Consider the following 18818-nt stretch of genomic DNA (forward strand, 5'->3'; position numbering starts at 1 on the left):
ACAAAGGTGGTGGTGGTGGCCAATTTATAAGTTTTAGCCCAGTGATTAGAGCTCTCACCTGAGATACGGGAGATCCAGGTTCAGTTGCCACTTCTGCCTTATGTGGAGAAGGGATTTGAACTTGAGTCTCCACCATTGCAGGAGAGTTCCCAAGTCACTGAGTGGGGCTCTTCCAATCTCCTGTTGAAGCTATTTCACTTTGTATAAATAATTAGTTGTTGAAGCAGGGACTTGAACATGGGTTTCCCACCACCAGGCTAGAGTCATTTTGCTCTTTTTTCCCTGGCCCAATGCCTATTTGTGGTCATTCATAGTGGAATTTTGTTTCATCAAATATGAACTTTTTTTTTCAGAACTGACAGTGAATTGAAAAATTAGTTATTGACCCATCTCTACTTTAAAATATCCATTATCCTTTAAGTTGTCGTTTGAGCCTTTCACAGTAGATTGAGTAGTTGTAAAAGAAATGTGTATAGTATCTTGTATGCTTCTAATTTCTAGTATAGATCATCATGGTGTTAAAGACAATGTTTTAAAGAGAGAAAAATGATAGTTCATCCCTTTTAGACAACTTTCAAACATTAAATGTGTAAAAATGAATAATTGGCCATATCAAGAAGACTTCATCGACAAAATGGGTAAAGAGAACACCAAGGCAAATTTTACAACTTATAGATGTTGTGAAGCAAACACCTAAAATGGGACTGACACGGGTTGGATCACAGAAACCCCTTGGGACTGCCATCTGATGTGTTGAGACTACCTCTGAGCCCATTTTCCCTGCCAGCTTGGGAGTCCAGAACTTTGCCTTGTTTGAGGCAGACACGCTTGCCTGTTGCAAACACAGACCCAGGTCTGAACCACGTCACCTAAAAGCTGCAGGCTTAACTGAAAACAGCTTAAGAAGTGTTCCTGTCTCCAATGCTCAGATGCCCAGCTCCCAATGGGGTCCAAACCCCCAAATAAATTCATTTTACCCTGTATAAAGCTTATAGAGGATAAACTCATAAATGGTTCACCCTCTGTAACACTGATAGAGATATGCACAGCTGTATTAATACCCCTCTCCCCCCCCAGGTATTAATACATACTGAGTTAATTAATAAGTAAAAAGTGATTTTATTAAATACAAAAAATAGGATTTAAGTGGTTTCAAGTAATAGACAGAACAATACCAAATTGTAAATTACCAAACAAAATAAAATAAAACACGCAAGTCTAAACCTAATACAGTAAGACAATGATTACAGATGACATCTCACCCTCAGAGATGTTCCAGTAAGCTTCTTTTACAGACTAACCTCCTCCTAGTCTGGGTCCAGCAATCACTCACCCCTCCTTGGTTACTGTTCTTTGATCCAGTTTCTTTCAGGTATCCTTTGGGGGTGGAGAGGCTTTCTCTTGAGCCAGCTGAAGACAAAATTGAGGGTTTCCAGGGGCTTAAATAGACTTTCTCTTGTGGGTAGTCCCCCTCCCTCCCCCTGTGTAGAATCCCAGCTACAAGATACAATTTTGGAGTCACGTGGGCAAGTCACATGTCCAGGCATGACTCAGAACTTACAGGTGGCAGCCATTGTTCACATGCTACCTTGAATGTCCTCAGGTAGACTTCTTATGTGGATTGGAGTCTTCCAAGATCCATAAGTGTTTCTTGATGGGGCACTTAACTTGCAAATTCCTTTCTTTAGGGGCTGACCAAATGCCTTACTAAGGCTACTTAAAATCAAACAAGTCCACAGCCAATATTCATAACTTTGAGTACAAAAATGATACATGCATACAAATAGGATGAATATATCCAGTAGATCATAACCTTTGCAGAGATATGTTACATGGTATATCTAGCATAAAACATATTCCAGTTATGTCATATATACATTTATAAGCATATTTCCATAAAGCATTATGGGGTGCACCATCACAGGGACATTTTAGTGCACCAATAATTAAGGTCCAAATAGATACTTCAATGATCTGTTGCTTTGTTTTTTTAAACAAAAAAATGTTCATGCATCGGGGGGAGGGATAGCTCAGTGGTTTGAGCATTGGCCTGCTAAACCCAGGGTTGTGAGTTCAATCCTTGAGGGGGCCACTTAGGGATCTGGGGCAAAATTAGTACTTGGTCCTGCTAGTGAAGGCAGGGGGCTGGACTCAATGACCTTTTAAGGTCCCTTCCAGTTCTAGGAGATAGGATATATCAGGATGCTTGATAGAAATTTTGTAACTTGAAATCAATGACTTTTATACAATATTGTAAAGCAGGAGTTTATCATGGCACAGCTGAGAGCCCTAGCTATGGTAGCATAGAAGTGCTGTCATAAAAAGATGTACCTATATAAGCAGTATTTTTTTTTTATTTTTCTGCAAGTTTATTTGTTCACACTTTTCCTAATGGCTTTTTTTAGGTTTATCTGTGTGATATGAAAATATGCTGTCACTTTGTTTCCTAGTTGCAGAGGACTACATAGAATATTTAAATATCGCATGGAAAAATGTTAGGTATATATTGAGGTGGATAAAGGGTTAAGTGTTTTATTACTCCTCTACCCCGATATAACTCTGTCCTCGGGAGCCAAAAAATCTTACTGCGTTTTAGGTGAAACTGCGTTATATCGAACTTGCTTTGATCCACCGGAGCGTGCAGCCCCATCCCCCCGGAGCGCTGCTTTACCGCGTTATATCCGGATTCGTGTTATATCAGGTCGCGTTATATCGGGGTAGAGGTGTATTTGTTTATTTGCTCCTAATAGCTCTTAATTTTATAACTCTTCAAGGCCCCCAAATCAGCAACATACTTAAGCACATGCCTAACTTCAAATTAGTGAACAATCCCATTTGAAGTCAGTGGGACTACTCACATGCTTAACTACCTTTCTGAATCAGTGCCTAGATAGTAAAAGTTCACTTGAAAGAGAGAAATAAGTCAGAAATCATTACATAGTTGTAACCTGAGCCTTGCAAGTGAGAGAATGTTTCCATACATGCTGTTCAGTGCTGAGCCCTATGGAATAAAGTTTAAGTCCTATGAGCAAAATTGTATTAAAAGGCAATTATTTCTCTTATCCTGTTTTTTTTTAACGTACTGACACTATTGAAAATGAAAGATGGGGAGAGTAGAAGCAGTATCCTAATCTGACTTTTACTTTTAGATAGAAAACTACTTGCTTCGTAATCATGAGACCAGAAAATACCTACAGGAGCAGGCATACAGGTTGCAGCAGGGCATCGTCACCAGCACCACACAACAGGTGAGAGCCTTGTGCTTTGCTGATAGCTCTTCCAGTGTTAAGCAGCTGCCTCAGGGCCAAATTGTTCCATTTACACCAGCGTAACTGAAAGAAGCATTTGGCTTTTACAGCCTGGTTGGTTTTCAAAAAGGTTGTCACTGCCAAATTCTGTATTATGGACGCTGCAGAAAAACCATGTTTTTGCAGAAGCACTTACATACTACACGGACACATGCTGTGCAAAAACCTAAATTGAGCGCGAGAGAGAGTGAGTGTCGCGTTCTCTGCTGTGCCTCCAGGAGGTGCAGCACAGAAGGTTCAGCCTAGGGGAAGTGAGGAAAAGGGTGACTTTAAACTCCCTTTGTGCCCTCCAGGTTCTGGGCTGCTACATGGGCTAAAAAGGCCCAGGTGTAACTTAGGAAGTTATGAGTGGTGCTCTAGTGCAACAGAAGCTAGGGTGGCTTTGGTGGCAAGTGCTATAATTCTGGCACCTCCCACCGTGGCATACCTCCTACACTAGAGTTTGCAGAAGGGCCAGCAAAGGGGCTGTAGGGTGATCCTTGGCAGCCCAACACAGTGCCTACCCCCGCGCAAGTCTTTCCTGGCTTCTGATAGGCTGTTTACATCCCCAATACACCACCAGAGCAGGGTGGCAGAAACTGAATGTGACAAAATGGTGTTTACTTTGAAACGGTCTTGGTATTCCAGTGAAACTCCAAAGCAAATGGAAGAGCAGAGCAGCCTAGAGGAAAGGGGGGTGGAGGGGGCACTTGTTCTAATCCTTAGTGAAATCAGTAAAACGATTGCCTCTCCTTACGTTCTCTTTACAATCTTTTTCTGACTTTTGATTCTGACGTTTTTTCTTCTCCCTCCATTATGTGACAAAGCAGATGTGACAACATTGTATTATTAGAGCCTGAAACAATTTTCCACTCTCTTGACAGAGAAAATGATGCACAAGGATGTACTGGTATTAAAAATTGCAAAGGCAATGCCTTTTTATTTTATTTTAGTTGTCATTCATCTATTCCATTACCATCTTTTTTCATGTAAATAATTTCCTGTGACATTGTTTAGATCTTTTTACAAGTTAATCGTTTCCCTTTTTTTCCCCGGAATAAAAGCACACACACTCTTCAATATATATATATAAATGTGTGTAACTACAGAACCTCTAGGAAGTTCATTTTCACTATTTTTATGCTATATATAAATTACTTCTCTATGGTATGTGATCAGGAGTAAATCATCTAGTTTGTCCTGTGTCACTGCATGATTATTCCCCCAGTATATTCTCTGTTGATTGTCCAGTCCAGTTTTTAAATTATCCAAGCAGTGGAACTTCCCCCCAGTCTAACAGTTATTTAGTTGTTTGTAAAGCCCTTTGAAGAGGAGAAGCACTATAGAGCAGCGAAGAAGGAAGGTGCTGCGGACACACTGCTGTACTAGTTGTAGATTCAACATTTTTCAAACTGCAAATATTACAAGATCATGCATGTACTTGGTAGGGGTTTCAACATGTTAGATGAATAGCCAATTTTAATGAATTCACTTAAACTCTCTGTATTGCCCATGTACTTTTATAAGTGCTTCCTAGCCCCACCCCCAATTCCTTTAGTCACAAGTGATTGTTAAACAGAACACGTCGTCGCTCGTGCCTGCCAGGCATATTGGTCTGTCTTGCGCATCTCATAAAGGCACACCTACACTACCTTTCCACTCTGTGCTTGGAATATTTTGTATTGAAAACAAGTATTGAGCATGTGATACAAATACATATTTAAAGCTTGATATAGTGCATTGTGAAAGATCTGGTGCAGCTTTCTGCTTTGGTAGCCATAGATCCCAAATGAGTATTCTTTGTGACTGAAAATCTCTAGTTTGCTAAAGAAATTCCCAATGCTTACACAGTAATGTTTTGTTCAGACAATAGAAATCATTGCTTTGTTTGAATTGGTTGTGGGGGGAACTTATTGTTACTGTCCAAGTTCTTGGAACAATTCAGTTTTAAGGTCGGTCAGTAAGTTTTTATGCCGTGCCAAAAAACAAAACAACCCCACCCCAACCCTAAAAAGATAACTTACAGCTGTGGGGGAAAACAAAATTAATAATAATAAACAATTAATAAAGAATATGGCAGTGGTTTGTTTTTTTACTATAGTAAGAAATATATGTAAATTTTTTAAACCAGGAACATATGTGTACACACAGACTCCGATCATGCATTTCTAGAGCTTTTGCATCCCAACAGCAATTCCCACCATGTTCATTTTGATTTGGAATCTAGGCTGAATCCAACAAAGACCGATATTTAACTTTTTGTTTGTTCAGCATCATTTCTTTGCAATTTAACCCCTTGTCTATTTTTATATCTGCTGTTTCCTCTTCATTTTTCCTTTTGTTCTGAGTAGATGATTGACAGAATATGTGTTAAAGTGCAAGATCATCTCAACTCCTTAAGAAATTGTGGTGTGGATGCGGTACAGGAAGACCTGAAATCTGCAGAAAGGCTTATGCGGGATGCTAAGAACTCCAAAACAGTAAGCCCTTCTGAGCATTTAATAGTTGGTTACGCTGAGGAGGCTAGTATAAAAAGCGTCATAAAAGAACTATAACCCTGATTCAGCAAAGCACTTAAGTACATACAAAGTCCCTCTCTTTTTCCAGGGCCTATAATAATGTATCACATGAGAGTGTTTTTCAGATTATCTGAACTGGTTATTGTTTAAAAAATGAACTTTTAATATTTAAATGAATGTAGTCATTTCCATCAGTTTGTTCAGGTTTGAAGGTAGTTGGATGAAAGCTAACTTTAAAAGTTGTAATATCTACCCTACAGCTATTACCAAATCTGTACCATCTCGGTGGAGCTTCTTGGGCAGGAGTGAATGGCTCATTATCCAATCCGATACAGGAGACACTGGAATCCATGGCTGGGGAAGTCACAAGGGTTGTGGATGAACAACTTAAGGTCTGCATATATGTTTTTTTCTAATATACCTTGCATATACAAATGATAACTAAACAGAGGTGTGCAATTGCATCAAGATTTTCCATTGCTATTGTGAACAAAAGACTATATCTCAAGCACGTTATGAGAACTAGAAAACCCATCAAACTTCAGTTGTATTCTTGATGTTAGTTTTGGAATATGATGTGCTTATTGCCTGGGTGGCTAATCACTAAGAAAATTTTCTTAGTAAGAAGTACAAAATTAACTTAAATGTTTGGCACAGAAAGAAAAGGAGGAGGGATACACCACCTTGTATCAAGCCAGTTATTGGCACCTCCACCCTGTCTTGTGGTTTTGCCAGAGGAGGGCAACTTTTAGGTTGCAGCTGAGACTGCAGGAGAGTTATGCTGAATGAGTGAATCTCCCAGGCACCCTAGAAGGTCCCTAGCAACTTTATAGAATGTACTTGCCAGACCGGGTGCCCCCAATGGAGCGGAAGTTGTGAGCAGCATATGCTGTGAAGACTCCGCTGCTGGGGAAGATCTATCAGCAGAAACTTGGTCTGTAAATCAGTCCCACCAATTTCACTTTTGTCTTTTGGCTTGCATGTCTTTACCACAAGGCTTCCTTCCAGGAGCGACTAGTTAGTTGCTGTCCATCTTTTCAAGGGGATCCTTTTAAATGTTCTTACCAAACCTACAATTCTTCAAATGGGAATTAATCCCTAACGATCTGCAGTCACAGCTTCCCACCTGCTTAATCATTTGAAACTATACACTAGGTCCTGTGATGTAGTTAAAGGAGCTGAGGAAGAGATGTGCATCCCACATAGTTCAGATGTTAAAAAAAGAGATCTGCATTAGGTCCAGCAAAGGGGCAAGATGGAAGATTTTTGCAATTCTGTGAAGGAACATTTGAAAAGTATAAGAATGTTGTTGGGGAGGGGGCGGGATTAACCCATTCATACCATACTCCTGTTCACCAGTAAGCAGCCAGGCTATGTTTGACTATGTTTAAATTTATCAAAGAATCTGAAAATGCAGATTAGACTTCTGAGACAAAAATAAAATGCTTTAGTCAGTGGGAATGTAATGAAGAACAGTAATAATAGCACATTACTAATTACTTTTCCTAAATTAAAAAAGTTAATGAGGAGGAAAATGTTGCGGATTATAGACTATTTTGTTCCCCTCTCCCCTTTATGTGTAATAAGGTGAGGATTCTGTGTATCAGTTTTTATTTTAAATCTCTTTTTGTATAAGTGCTTGTAGAGGTGAAGCTAATCTCTCCACAGGGTTCTTGACTATAGAGTTTCCAGGCTTAGTCATTGAAATATGCATAATCTGTTCTGTTCTCTGTGCAGGACTGATGCATTTAAGAAAGTCCTGTGCATTTTAAACAGCCTTGTCAAAGAAAAGCTACATTTAGAATTTCATTTACAGAAGCATTGCTTGGTTGTATTGTGGTTTAAGATTGAGGCATTTACGCTTACACATCTTTAAAGCAAATGTCACATTTTTAGATCAAGTTTCGTATCCTTTTACAATTATTTCTATTATTTGTATAGCACCAGGGGTCTGCTAGGTGCCTTATAGGTAGCTATGAAATGAAGTTCCTCTGTATATATTTAGGTGTCAATCTTCCAGGTCAGGCTGAAGACTTTCTTTTTTTCTTTTCTTTAATTTGAGAAGGGGGATAATCATTTTTTTGTTTTCTTGGATTGTTTCTGCTGGTTCAAGAACTTTCTTGGCGTTTACCATTTGTTTGTGAACCTAGATAGGAGGCTTATGTAAATCAGCCTTATTGGTAATATTGTCCTCAGGACAGAAACTGTGCCAGAAGTATTTTGGAGTTCTGGTTTTTACTTCAGTTCCCATAGCAACAAGAGCACACCTTTTCGGGAAGTAGCCAGTGGAAGCTGGAAAAGGTCACCAAAGAACCTTTGAATAGGGTGACCAGATGTCCCATTTTTATAGGAACAGTCCCGGTTTTGGAACTTTTTCTTATATAGGCGCCTATTACCCCCCACCCCTTGTCCCGTTTTTTCACAGTTGCTATCTGATCACTCTACCTTTGAACAAATGGGATTTTTCCCTGAAACAGAAGGTAGGGGAGGTGAAGGGAGGAGTGGAAGAAAAATAAGCAATTTGAAGTTAGTGAGTCAGCCAGGGAAGTAGAAATCACAGCTAAGCTCCTAGAAAATACTTTGCAAGTTCCTGCAGAGTATCACTGCCAGGCAAAGTCACCTGCTGATGCAAGGAACCCAACAGTTCTTTTATTCAGCCAATGAAGACTTCAGGCAGGAGACGAGATCCTGAAGCAAGAGAAGAGACTCTTATATGGCCATGGGGACTGCTTCGTCCAAACCTCCTCAGAAACACCTGTGACTCATAGATTTTAAGGCCAGAAGAGACCTTATCTTGATTTTAGTAAGGCTTTTGACGCCATCCCGCATGACATTCTCATAAGCAAACTAGGGAAATGGGGCCTAGATGAAATTATTATAAGGTACGCGTACAACCAAAGGAGTAGTTTATCAATGGTTCGCTGTCAGACTGGGAGGACGTATATAGTAGGGTCCCGCAAGAGTCAGTCCTGGCTCTGGTACAATTCAGTATTTTCATTAATGATTTGTATAATGGCGTGAAGTATATGCTTTTAAAATTTGCAGATGTTATCAAACTAGGAAGGGTTGCAAGCACTTTCGAGGACCGGATTACAATTCAAAGTGACCTTGACAAACTAGAGAATTGGTCTGAATTAAACCAGATGAAATTCAGTAAAGACAAGTGCAAAGTACTTCACTTAGGAAGGAAAATCAAATCAACTACAAAATGGGGAATAACTGGCTAGGTGGTAGTACTGCTGAAAAAGGATCTGGGGGTTATCGTGGACCACAAATTGAATATGAGTCAACAGTGCAATGTAGCTTCAAAAAAGGGTAATATGATTCTGGGGTATATTAACAGGATTGTTGTATGTAAGCCATGGGAGGGAATTGTTCCACTCTACTAGGCACTGGTGAGGCTCAGCTGGAGTTCTGTGTCCAGGTCTGGGCGCCACACTTTAGGAAGGATGTGGAAAAATTGAGGGAGTCTGGAGGAGTGTGACGGTATTGCCAGGCCCACACATTCACAAGTCTTGAGTCAGGCCTCAAAATTGATGGGATTGGCTTACAAATCATGACTGACACACGCCCCCCCCCCCCATGTATATAAGATTTTAGTTTCTTTTTGTCCCCTTTGGAAATTTTAGTGTACACATTTTCTAGCTTTTCTCTGTAACCTTGAGGGCTAGAAACTTTTTTTTTTGTAAATGAAAGTTGAGATTCTCATGTGTAATCACTTGATTCCAGGAGCTGGGCTTTAAGAAAAACACCTAACATATTGAGACTTGTGATAAAATTGTGAGAACTAGCAACAGTGGGGATCAGTCCACACACGTCTGACTTTGCTCTCAGGCCCACGTGGAAGGAAGACTCCCAACAGGGAAGCACAAAAGCCCTTCTTTCTTTAAAAAAAAAAAAGGGGGGGGGGCGAGGGCTATCGCGGGGGGTAAAAAAATTGGGCATAGGTTTTAATTTTTTTAATTACGATTAATTTTTTTGAGTTAATTGCGTGAGTTAACTGTGATTAATAGACAGCCCTAATATATATATTAATTGTGATTACTCACACTTTTAATCGCACTGTTAAACAATAGAATACCAATTGAAATGTATTAAATATTTTTCGATGTTTTTCTACATTTTCAAATATATTGATTTCAATTACAACACAGAATACAAAGTGTACAGTGCTCACTTTATATTATTATTTTTTATTACAAATATTTGCACTGTAAAGATGATAAATAAATAGTATTTTAGTTCACCTCATACAAGTACTGTACAATCGCTTTATTGTGAAAGTGTAATTTACAAATGTAGATTTTCTTTGTTACATAACTGCACTCAAAAATAAAACAATGTAAAACTTCAGAGCCTACAAGTTCACTCAGTTCTACTTCTTGTTCAGCCAATCGCTCAGACAAACAAGTTTGTTTACATTTGCGGGACATAATGCTGCCTGCTTTTTATTTAAATGTCACCTGAAAGTGAGAACCTTCAATTCTTCCCCAAGGAGTTCAGTCACAAATTTAATTAATGCATTTTTTTTTTAAACAAGCGTCATCAGTATGTATGCAGGCCCTCTGGAAGGGTGGTTGAAGATGAGGGGACATATGAATCTTTAGCACATCTGGCACGTAAATATCTTGCAATGCAGGCTACAGAAGTGCCATGCGAATGCCAGTTCTCACTTTCAGGTGACATTGTAAATAAGAAGTGGGCCACATTATCTCCTGCAAATGTAAACAAACTTGTTTGTCTGAGCAACTGGCTGAACAAGAAGTGGGACTGAGTGGACTTGTAGGCTCTGAAGTTTTACATTGTTTTATTTTTGTACATAATTCTACATTTGTAAATTCAACTTTCATGATAAAGAGATTGCACTAAAGTACTTGTATTAGGTGAATTGAAAAATACTATTTCTTTTGTTTTTTCTGTGCAAATATTTGTAATAAAAATAATATAAAGTGAGCACTGTGCAATTTGTATTCTGTGTTGTAATTGAAATCAATATATTTTAAAATGTAGAAAACATCCAAAAATATTTAAATAACTATTTAAATAAAATTATTTTTAGTCGCGCAATTAATCGCGATTAATTTTTTTAATCGCTTGACAGCCTATATATATATATATATATATATATAGTGTGTGTATATATGTGTATATATATGTGTATATGTATAGGATATTCTTGCGGTAGATTCCTGAATGCCTCTCAGGCAATGTACCTCTGCCTATTTCTGAAATAGGAAATTCCTGCGGCTAGGAAATTCCAGGGACATACAAATGTTCAAAGTTTTCGCCATCCCCATCTGAGGAGATTCTTGACGCCTTTTAAACAAGGAGGGTTGGACTGCGAAAGAAAATTGTGATTCAGAGCACAGATTAGCTGACCTTTGGAGGGTTTATTAGACTTCTACAACAGAGTTTTCTTTTGCTTCTTAAAAATGCAGAGGTAATGCTGAGTGCGCAATGGGAACAGATGTATTGTTCTGGTAATTAACCAAATATAGTTTTCTCTATTTGTAACTTTTACATTTAAAAAAAAATGTGTGTTTGGTTATTAAAACAGGCAAGTTGTTCCTCTCAGTTTTGTTCTGTAAATGCTTTCAATTTTAATTTAATAGATTAATTCCAAAATACTTGCTGTGATCTCGTCCTCAATTAAAGCAACCATCCACGATGCTGTGGATTTTCTAAGGGACTGTTTATTGTTTTCTCTCACTTTGTGCTACAGGCGCTGCTTGAGTCTATGGTGGACGCAGCTGAGAATCTTTGCCCGAATGTGATAAAGAAGACCCACATTCGGCAAGACCTGATTGAGGCCAGCACCGAGAAGATTTCCATTCCACGTACCTTTGTTAAAAATGTGCTCTTGGAGCAGTCTGGAATTGATATCCTCAATAAAATTAGGTATGTTAAAAGCACTGTGAAACCTGTCCATAAATATTCTGAAGATAGTTAAAGACTATGTACTGAGTTGTATTTCTGTATTGCTTGTGTATATGTATATCAGTATGTTTTCTGAACATTCCCGCATAAGAATACATATAGAAACTGGTATGTCACCATACAGGCCAATAGGTTTGGTCCAGAAAATGCAAATATTTAGGTTTCTACAACAAAGTTAATTGGATCATATAGCACATATGTAGTATTTGGTATGCCTATTTTCATTATTATTTCTGTGGCTTTAAGGGACACAATCAACTTAAAAATCATATGTCTGAAAAATGTTACCTACTGTTGTTACTGCTGATGCCTAAGATTACTATAACTGAAGAAAATTGGAAGATAACAAATACTACTGTCCACTTTACCACTTTATTTGTTTTGGGCATTTGATGGCACATTGTGAGTTACCGGTTTTGTTGTTCTCCCTATTTAGTCAGAAGTCACTGTAACCCTTTTATGTGGGGGGTTGTTTTGCACAGCAACAAGGATCAGACAAACACATTTAAAAATTTGAAAATAGGATATTCTAGCCACTAAATTTGGAAGGGGAATGCAGAGGCAGGTATAGTACTTTAAACTACTTGTAATTCATTATTTCCAAAAGATGAGATTCCAAGTTAGTTTTATTATATTCTTCTTTATTAAATGTACACCAGAGCATATACAAGATGTACTATATGGTCAAGTTCAGGAGGTAGGAAACTTAAAACTTTATGGTTGCTATCATTTCGATGGAGATAATTTTCTGCTAGGCAGGGTTAACAGCAAAAGCATGTCATTTTGCATTGTAATGGTTGTATCTTTGCAATGGGAAAAGATACATTTATTTGTAAAGCATTAAAACTTAGGTATGTGAGCTTTTCAGAATGCAGTAAAATTTCAATACCCATGGCTAAACAAGTGTATTTAGATTGTTTTTAAATGGGAAGCGTGTGCTTTTTTTCCCATTACTTTTGTCAAGTTCAAGAGTAGATGAATGAAACTTTTCTCTTCCGATCCTCCCTCCCTCCCTCACATTAAAAAAAAAAAAAAAAAAATCACCATTGCTTTGAGACCAATCATGGAAATTTTCAGCCCCCCAAGGAAATGTCATGAAATATGAGCAGCTGAAAACATAGGTATTGCTGAATTCGCTACACCTTCTGATTCCTTGACTTTAGGATAGTGATCAATTGGTCCATGTCTAGTTGGCAGCTGGTATCAAGCGGAGTGCCCCAAGGGCCGGTCCTGGGGCCGGTTTTGTTCAATATCTTCATTAATGATCTGGAGGATGGTGTGGATTGCATTCTCAGCAAGTTTGCAGATGACACTAAACTGGGAGGAGTGGTAGATACACTGGAGGGTAGGGATAGGATACAGAGGGACCTAGACAAATTAGAGGATTGGGCCAAAAGAAATCTGATGAGGTTCAAAAAGGACAAGTGCAGAGTCCTGCACTTAGGACGGAAGAATCCCATGCACTGCTACAGACTAGGGACCGAGTGGCTAGGCAGCAGTTCTGCAGAAAAGGACCTAGGGGTTACAGTGGATGAGAAGCTGGATATGAGTCAACTGTGTGCCCTGGTTGCCAAGAAGGCTAATGGCATTTTGGGCTATATAAGTAGGAGCATTGCCAGCAGATCAAGGGACGTGATCATTCCCCTTTATTCGGCATTGGTGAGGCCTTATCTGGAGTACTGTGTCCAGTTTTGGGCCCCACACTACAAGAAGGATGTGGAAAACTTGGAAAGAGTCCAGCGGAGGGCAACAAAAATGATTAGGGGACTGGAGCATATGACTTTTGAGTAGAGTCTGAGGGAACTGGGATTATTTAGTCTGAGGAAGAGAAGAATGAGGGGGGATTTGATAGCTGCTTTCAACTACCTGAAAGGGGGTTCCAAAGAGGATGGATCTAGACTGTTCTCAGTGGTACCAGATGACAGAACAAGGAGTTAATGGTCTCAAGTTGCAGTAGGGGAGGTTTAGGTTGGATATTTGGAAAAACTTTTTCACTAGGAGGGTGGTGAAACACTGGAATGGGTTACCTAGGGAGGTGGTGGAATCTCCTTCCTTAGAGGTTTTTAAGGTCGGGCTTGACAAAGCCCTGGCTGGGATGATTTAGTGGGGGATTGGTCCTGCTTTGAGCAGGGGGTTGGACTAGATGACCTCCTGAGGTCCCTTCCAACCCTGATATTCTATGATTCTATACTAATGAAGGCCATAAAAGGACTTTTTTAGAGTTACAAGTTGTAAATAGCTGTGGGGGGGTTCAAGCACATCAGCCATATGTTCTTCTACATTATATTATTAACACTACGCACCACTATAATACAAGGAAGTCCCATCTAATGGGCCGGGAGACATACAGACCAATTCTCCTCTCATTGTTTTCTTACCAGAAACTCTTATTATTGGATTGGATTCTCAAAAGGAGTTTATGGGAGCTCGGAACCCAACTTCATTGAATTATAATAGAAGTTGGGTGGCGCATTCCCAGAAGCTCCTTTGAAAATACCAGGCACATTTATGTTCCATTATTATGTCATTGCCATCTGTTGCTATTATCGCTTGTACGTATTGAACACAAAGAGAAAGGGAACATAGCTTTGTGTGTTAACTTAAACGGTTTTGTGGGTTGATACTGATTTATGCAATTAGGAAAAGATCACAAAGCCAAAAGCCAAGCCATCTACTAAAGCAAGCAAATTCTTTATTGGGACACTTGTCTTTGTCTTTGTTTATGCTAAGGCCTAGCTTGCACTTAAAAAGTTTTACTCATATAACTATGTCAGTTGCAGGTAGGAGGTGATTTTTTTTTTTAAGTTGACATCATTATGCCAGTAAAGCCCTAGTGTAGATGCAGCTATACTGCTATAAGGCACTTTATACTGGTATAACTTATTTTGTTTTGCCGAACCAGAATAAGCAATATTAGAATAAGCATTTTTATACGAGTTAAACTGCATCCTCACAAGGGAGTGGGATGTGTGTTAACTCTTTAACTATGCTGGCACAGTTAAAGTGATACAATTTTTAAGTGTAAACAAGACCTACCAAAAGCAACCAGAAAACTTTTTTTAAATCTATTTATTCATTTAGGAAGTTTAACAGTTTTACAAATCATTGCTATGTTAATATATCAGAGACCAAGTTGTAATCATTACAACAGTGAGCTTTTGTTAGAGGAAATATTATACAGTAAATATTGTAATCCGATCTCTTTATTTAGTAGGGTATTACTATATTGTAAAAATGAACCTAGGACATGCCAGAAAACAAATTTAATCACAATAGAAAGTTTGTATTTCTTCCTCCCTGTGAGATTTCTTCTTGAAAATAAGAAAATAAAGGGAGTAAGAGATCGAATAAATCCTTGCTGCAGCCAATTTTAAATCCTGCATTTTGTGAGACCTTTAACCTAGGGAAATTCTGACTCAAGCCATCAAAGGGTTAACCATTTAATATCTACAAAAGGGACGATCTACATGTTTTGCCCACAGCATGTTGGTTGGTTACCTAGAGTTTGTTTCAAGTTTTGGCTCCATTAATTAGTATAATTCTGGGGACTTCTGCACTCTGGGAATACTTACTGCTACTAACATCAAAACAAATAGTGAAACATTTCTCTGTGTGTGTAGACGTAATGGTCACCATCTAAAGATGTGTGATGACAGTCAAAGCTGAAAAAAACAGTTTCATTTCCATGAAGAGAGAGTGGTAAACCACAACACCAAGTACAAATCTAATGTAATGTTGGTTTCTGTGGGCTTGTCTTCACTGCAGTCTTAGCTTGAGGTATAACAAGCCCACAACCCAATTCCCAGCCACAAACACACATTTCTAAGTCGAATGAAGTGGTGTTTTAAATTCTTGTTAGCTGGCCCATTGCTGGGGGGCTGGGGTGGTTTGAAGCTGACAGGATGCTGACACACAAGCTAGTAATGGATTGGGGATGCAGCTGCAGCTCAGGTTAGCTCAACTGCTAATCCAATCACTGTGCTAATCAAGTCACTCTATGGGTATATCTACACTGCAGCTGGGAGTGAGTCTCCCAGCCCGGGCGAACAGACGCTCACTAGAGGGGCTTGAGCTAGCATGCTAAAACTAGCAGTGTGAACGCTGTGGCTCCTACGGAGACTCAGCCTAGCCACCTGAGCTCAGTCCCAGGGGTTCAGTTGGGTGTGAGAGCCTGAGCTGCCATCTGAGCCACAGTGTCCACGCTACTATGTTTAGTGCGGTAGCTTGAGCCGTGCCAGCTCAAGTCTGTCTACCTGCCTGGGAGGCTCATTCCCAGCTGCAGGGTAGACAAACCATGTGTGACTTGAGTGTGTTTTTGCAGCGTGGCTGCTCTAACTTGAGCTAAGCACACCTGAGTGGGGTAACTAGAGTATAGTAACTCATACATGTTGCAGTGAAGGGGCAAGCCCAGTGTACACAGTGCTGATGTCGTGTTACGTCGAGCAGCGAGTCTGTGTTCCACACCTTCTTGTTGAATGCTAAATACATGGGACTGGCTGAAACAAAATTTGTAAGGCAGGAACTAGTTATTTAAAGCAAAAGCACAAACAATTTGCAGCCCAGGAATGGTGATGGCAGGTTGCAGAAACAATACAGTTGCCATTTAGCTGACAGAAGGGTACAAAAAGGAGACAGGGCAAGATTAATAGTTAGGTAAAACAAGCCTTAAACAGGTAAGACTGTCTGAATTCACTCCAGACCAGATTTGTCTTCTCTAACATCAACGCATGTATTGTTCCTAAGCAAATCTGACCATATGGTTCTTATTAAGTTGTCCCTTAGCCAGATGTTTTTGTTTCTGCCATTAGAAAAATGTTAGAAGCAGGTTGAAAATGGTCCAGAAGTTCTTGTGTGTATTGCAGGATCTGTGAGTTATTTCTGAAGGGTTCAGTCCTTCTACTTGCACCTTCTTGTGTTTCATTCTCAAAGACAGTAGCAGGCTCACAGGTAATCTTCACACCATAGAAACTAGTGCTCTAAGGGATGGCAGAGTTCTCTTGTGTGAATTGAAAGTTACTCTGTTCTCATTTTCAATGTTCACACAGTGAAGTGAAGCTGACTGTGGCCTCTTTCCTATCTGACCGAATTGTGGATGAAATCCTGGATGCACTTTCACATTGTCATCATAAACTGGTGAGTGTTTGCACAGTTCTGAGAAGTTCAGGGTGTCTTACCACCACCACAGCATTCATGACTTGTTCACTTTCTTCTTCTCACAGCTGCATTTCTAAATCTGCCTAATTTTCATCAGCAGCATCATTTGAAACATAGTCATAGGGTGAGTAGTCCTGGTTTAAGGAGAAAACAGCCACAGAAGAAGCTGCATTACTTAGCTGCCTTACTATCTCTTGCATGAATTATCAGATCTGAAACCAAAAACGGCTTTGCAAGAACATGTATTCCCTAGTTAAGGAGACAACTACTGGCTGTCGTAGTGAGATATTAGGCGTTGCGATTGAAATAAAGTCAGATTTCATTCTTTAGGAGACTGTGGAGCAAGCTGTAGAGACCTTACTTCCCAAACCTGTGCATATTCTGAGGCTACTTCAGAAATGTGAGGTCTTGGACTGGAAGGTGTATCTATGTAGAAGATAAAATGTTCAGCTATTTACTGGAAGACGTTCTGCTGTCAACCACTTACTGTAGATGTACCTGCTTCCTGAAGATTAGAGAAGATATACTGCTCTGTGTCTACAGATCAGCTTATGGGCTCCAGTACATTAATTGTTATTTTTAGTGGAGAGGGAAGTAGATTCTTGGACTCAGACCCAAGTTTGATGAGGGTGGGAGGAGCTAATGCTGGATTGTGCAGAGTTAAAAAGAGTGGCAGCAATAGCAAAAAAAACAAATTTCCAAAACTTTCCAGAAGTTCCACTGTGAGTCAACATTCCAAGCGTAGGAGCAGCATTGGCAGCATCTTTGTCACTGCTTTGTTTTGCTCATCCATATTTTTTGTCAGGGAAATAGTTGCATCATTATCAATATAAGACAGATTTGCTTTACTATTATTGGTGCTCCTGCTGTTGTGAAATGCCTCCTTTGTAGCTCAAAGTATAAAGCTATTGAATGTAAAGACATTTGAAGAAACATGCAGTAGGTCCACATGGGAACATACAGTAGGTCCAGTTAGATTTCGGTCTACCTTGTTTTCTATATCACTGGCATGTTAAGAGAGAGAATATCATTAAAAACATTAATTTTAAGGCTTATTAAATATGCAACAAATGTTACATGTAGGGGAAATTTTATACCAAGTATCATTAAAAACAGCTGAGGATTCATGTAGAGTCCTTTCTGAGATTATGAAAGGCTAGTCTCAAACAGAAACTTTTGTTTCAAGTGTGAATGCTTTAGGAACAAACAAATTCAAATGGCCCTAACCCGATTTAAGCCCAAGGTCAACCTATCTCCCATTCTATGTTAGAGCTTTAAAATCATACACAATACTAAGTGTAGTGTGACATTTCATTTTACATTGAAACCAGGTCTCTGATTATGGTATTTAGTGGGCATACAACACAATGTCACAATTTTTTTTTAATCACTTGCTGGCCACTATCTTGGGCCAGCCTGTCAGGAAATGACTCTGTTGCATCAGTGACCAATCAGGGATCTTTGCTGCCAAATTCAAACATCAGCAGCGTCCTGAAAGTTCTTCTAAGCCCAAGGCAGGATCCAGAGAAAGAAGCACAAAAGAGAGATCTGATTTCTTACCAGACTGTTGCCCCAAGGAGGACCGTTACTGCTACCCCAAAGGGGCCAGAGTCACCATTATTGCATGAGGACTGACTGTTTAGAAAATAACCAGCAACAGCTCTCGGCTGGGTTGAATTGAGAAGCAGGAGGAGGACCACAGCAGAAACCCCAGACCTGAGACCTGCCAGATAAACCCAACACAAGACCTTGGAGCAGATAAAAGCCCCTAAATCTGAATGAAGAGACCCTGTGTGAGAGCCTGACTGGAAAGCAGCCAGCAGATGCCAATCAGAGGAACCCAAGGAGACTGCAAATGGGATGGGAATGATTCCTATTCCACAGCTGAACGAGAAAGAAGATTCAGCACCATTAGTGACAG

General features: G+C 39.5%; 1 protein-coding gene across 3 annotated transcripts in view; it reads left to right on the top strand.

Annotated features, from left to right (window-relative positions):
- CARMIL1 (capping protein regulator and myosin 1 linker 1) overlaps positions 1-18818 on the top strand; it is a 254930-nt gene that overhangs the window by 178233 nt on the left and 57879 nt on the right. For all 3 annotated transcript variants that reach the window (XM_026660601.2, XM_026660589.2, XM_026660596.2), the window contains exons 24-28: positions 3150-3248; positions 5639-5767; positions 6067-6198; positions 11529-11704; positions 16789-16876. In XM_026660601.2, the coding sequence (XP_026516386.1) occupies positions 3150-3248; positions 5639-5767; positions 6067-6198; positions 11529-11704; positions 16789-16876 (624 nt within the window). The remainder of the gene's footprint in view (positions 1-3149; positions 3249-5638; positions 5768-6066; positions 6199-11528; positions 11705-16788; positions 16877-18818) is intronic.

Source organism: Terrapene carolina, unplaced genomic scaffold (genome assembly GCF_002925995.2).
Source record: "Terrapene carolina triunguis isolate 2854851 unplaced genomic scaffold, T_m_triunguis-2.0 Scaffold58, whole genome shotgun sequence".
In the NCBI taxonomy this organism is placed as follows: Eukaryota; Metazoa; Chordata; order Testudines; family Emydidae; genus Terrapene; species Terrapene triunguis.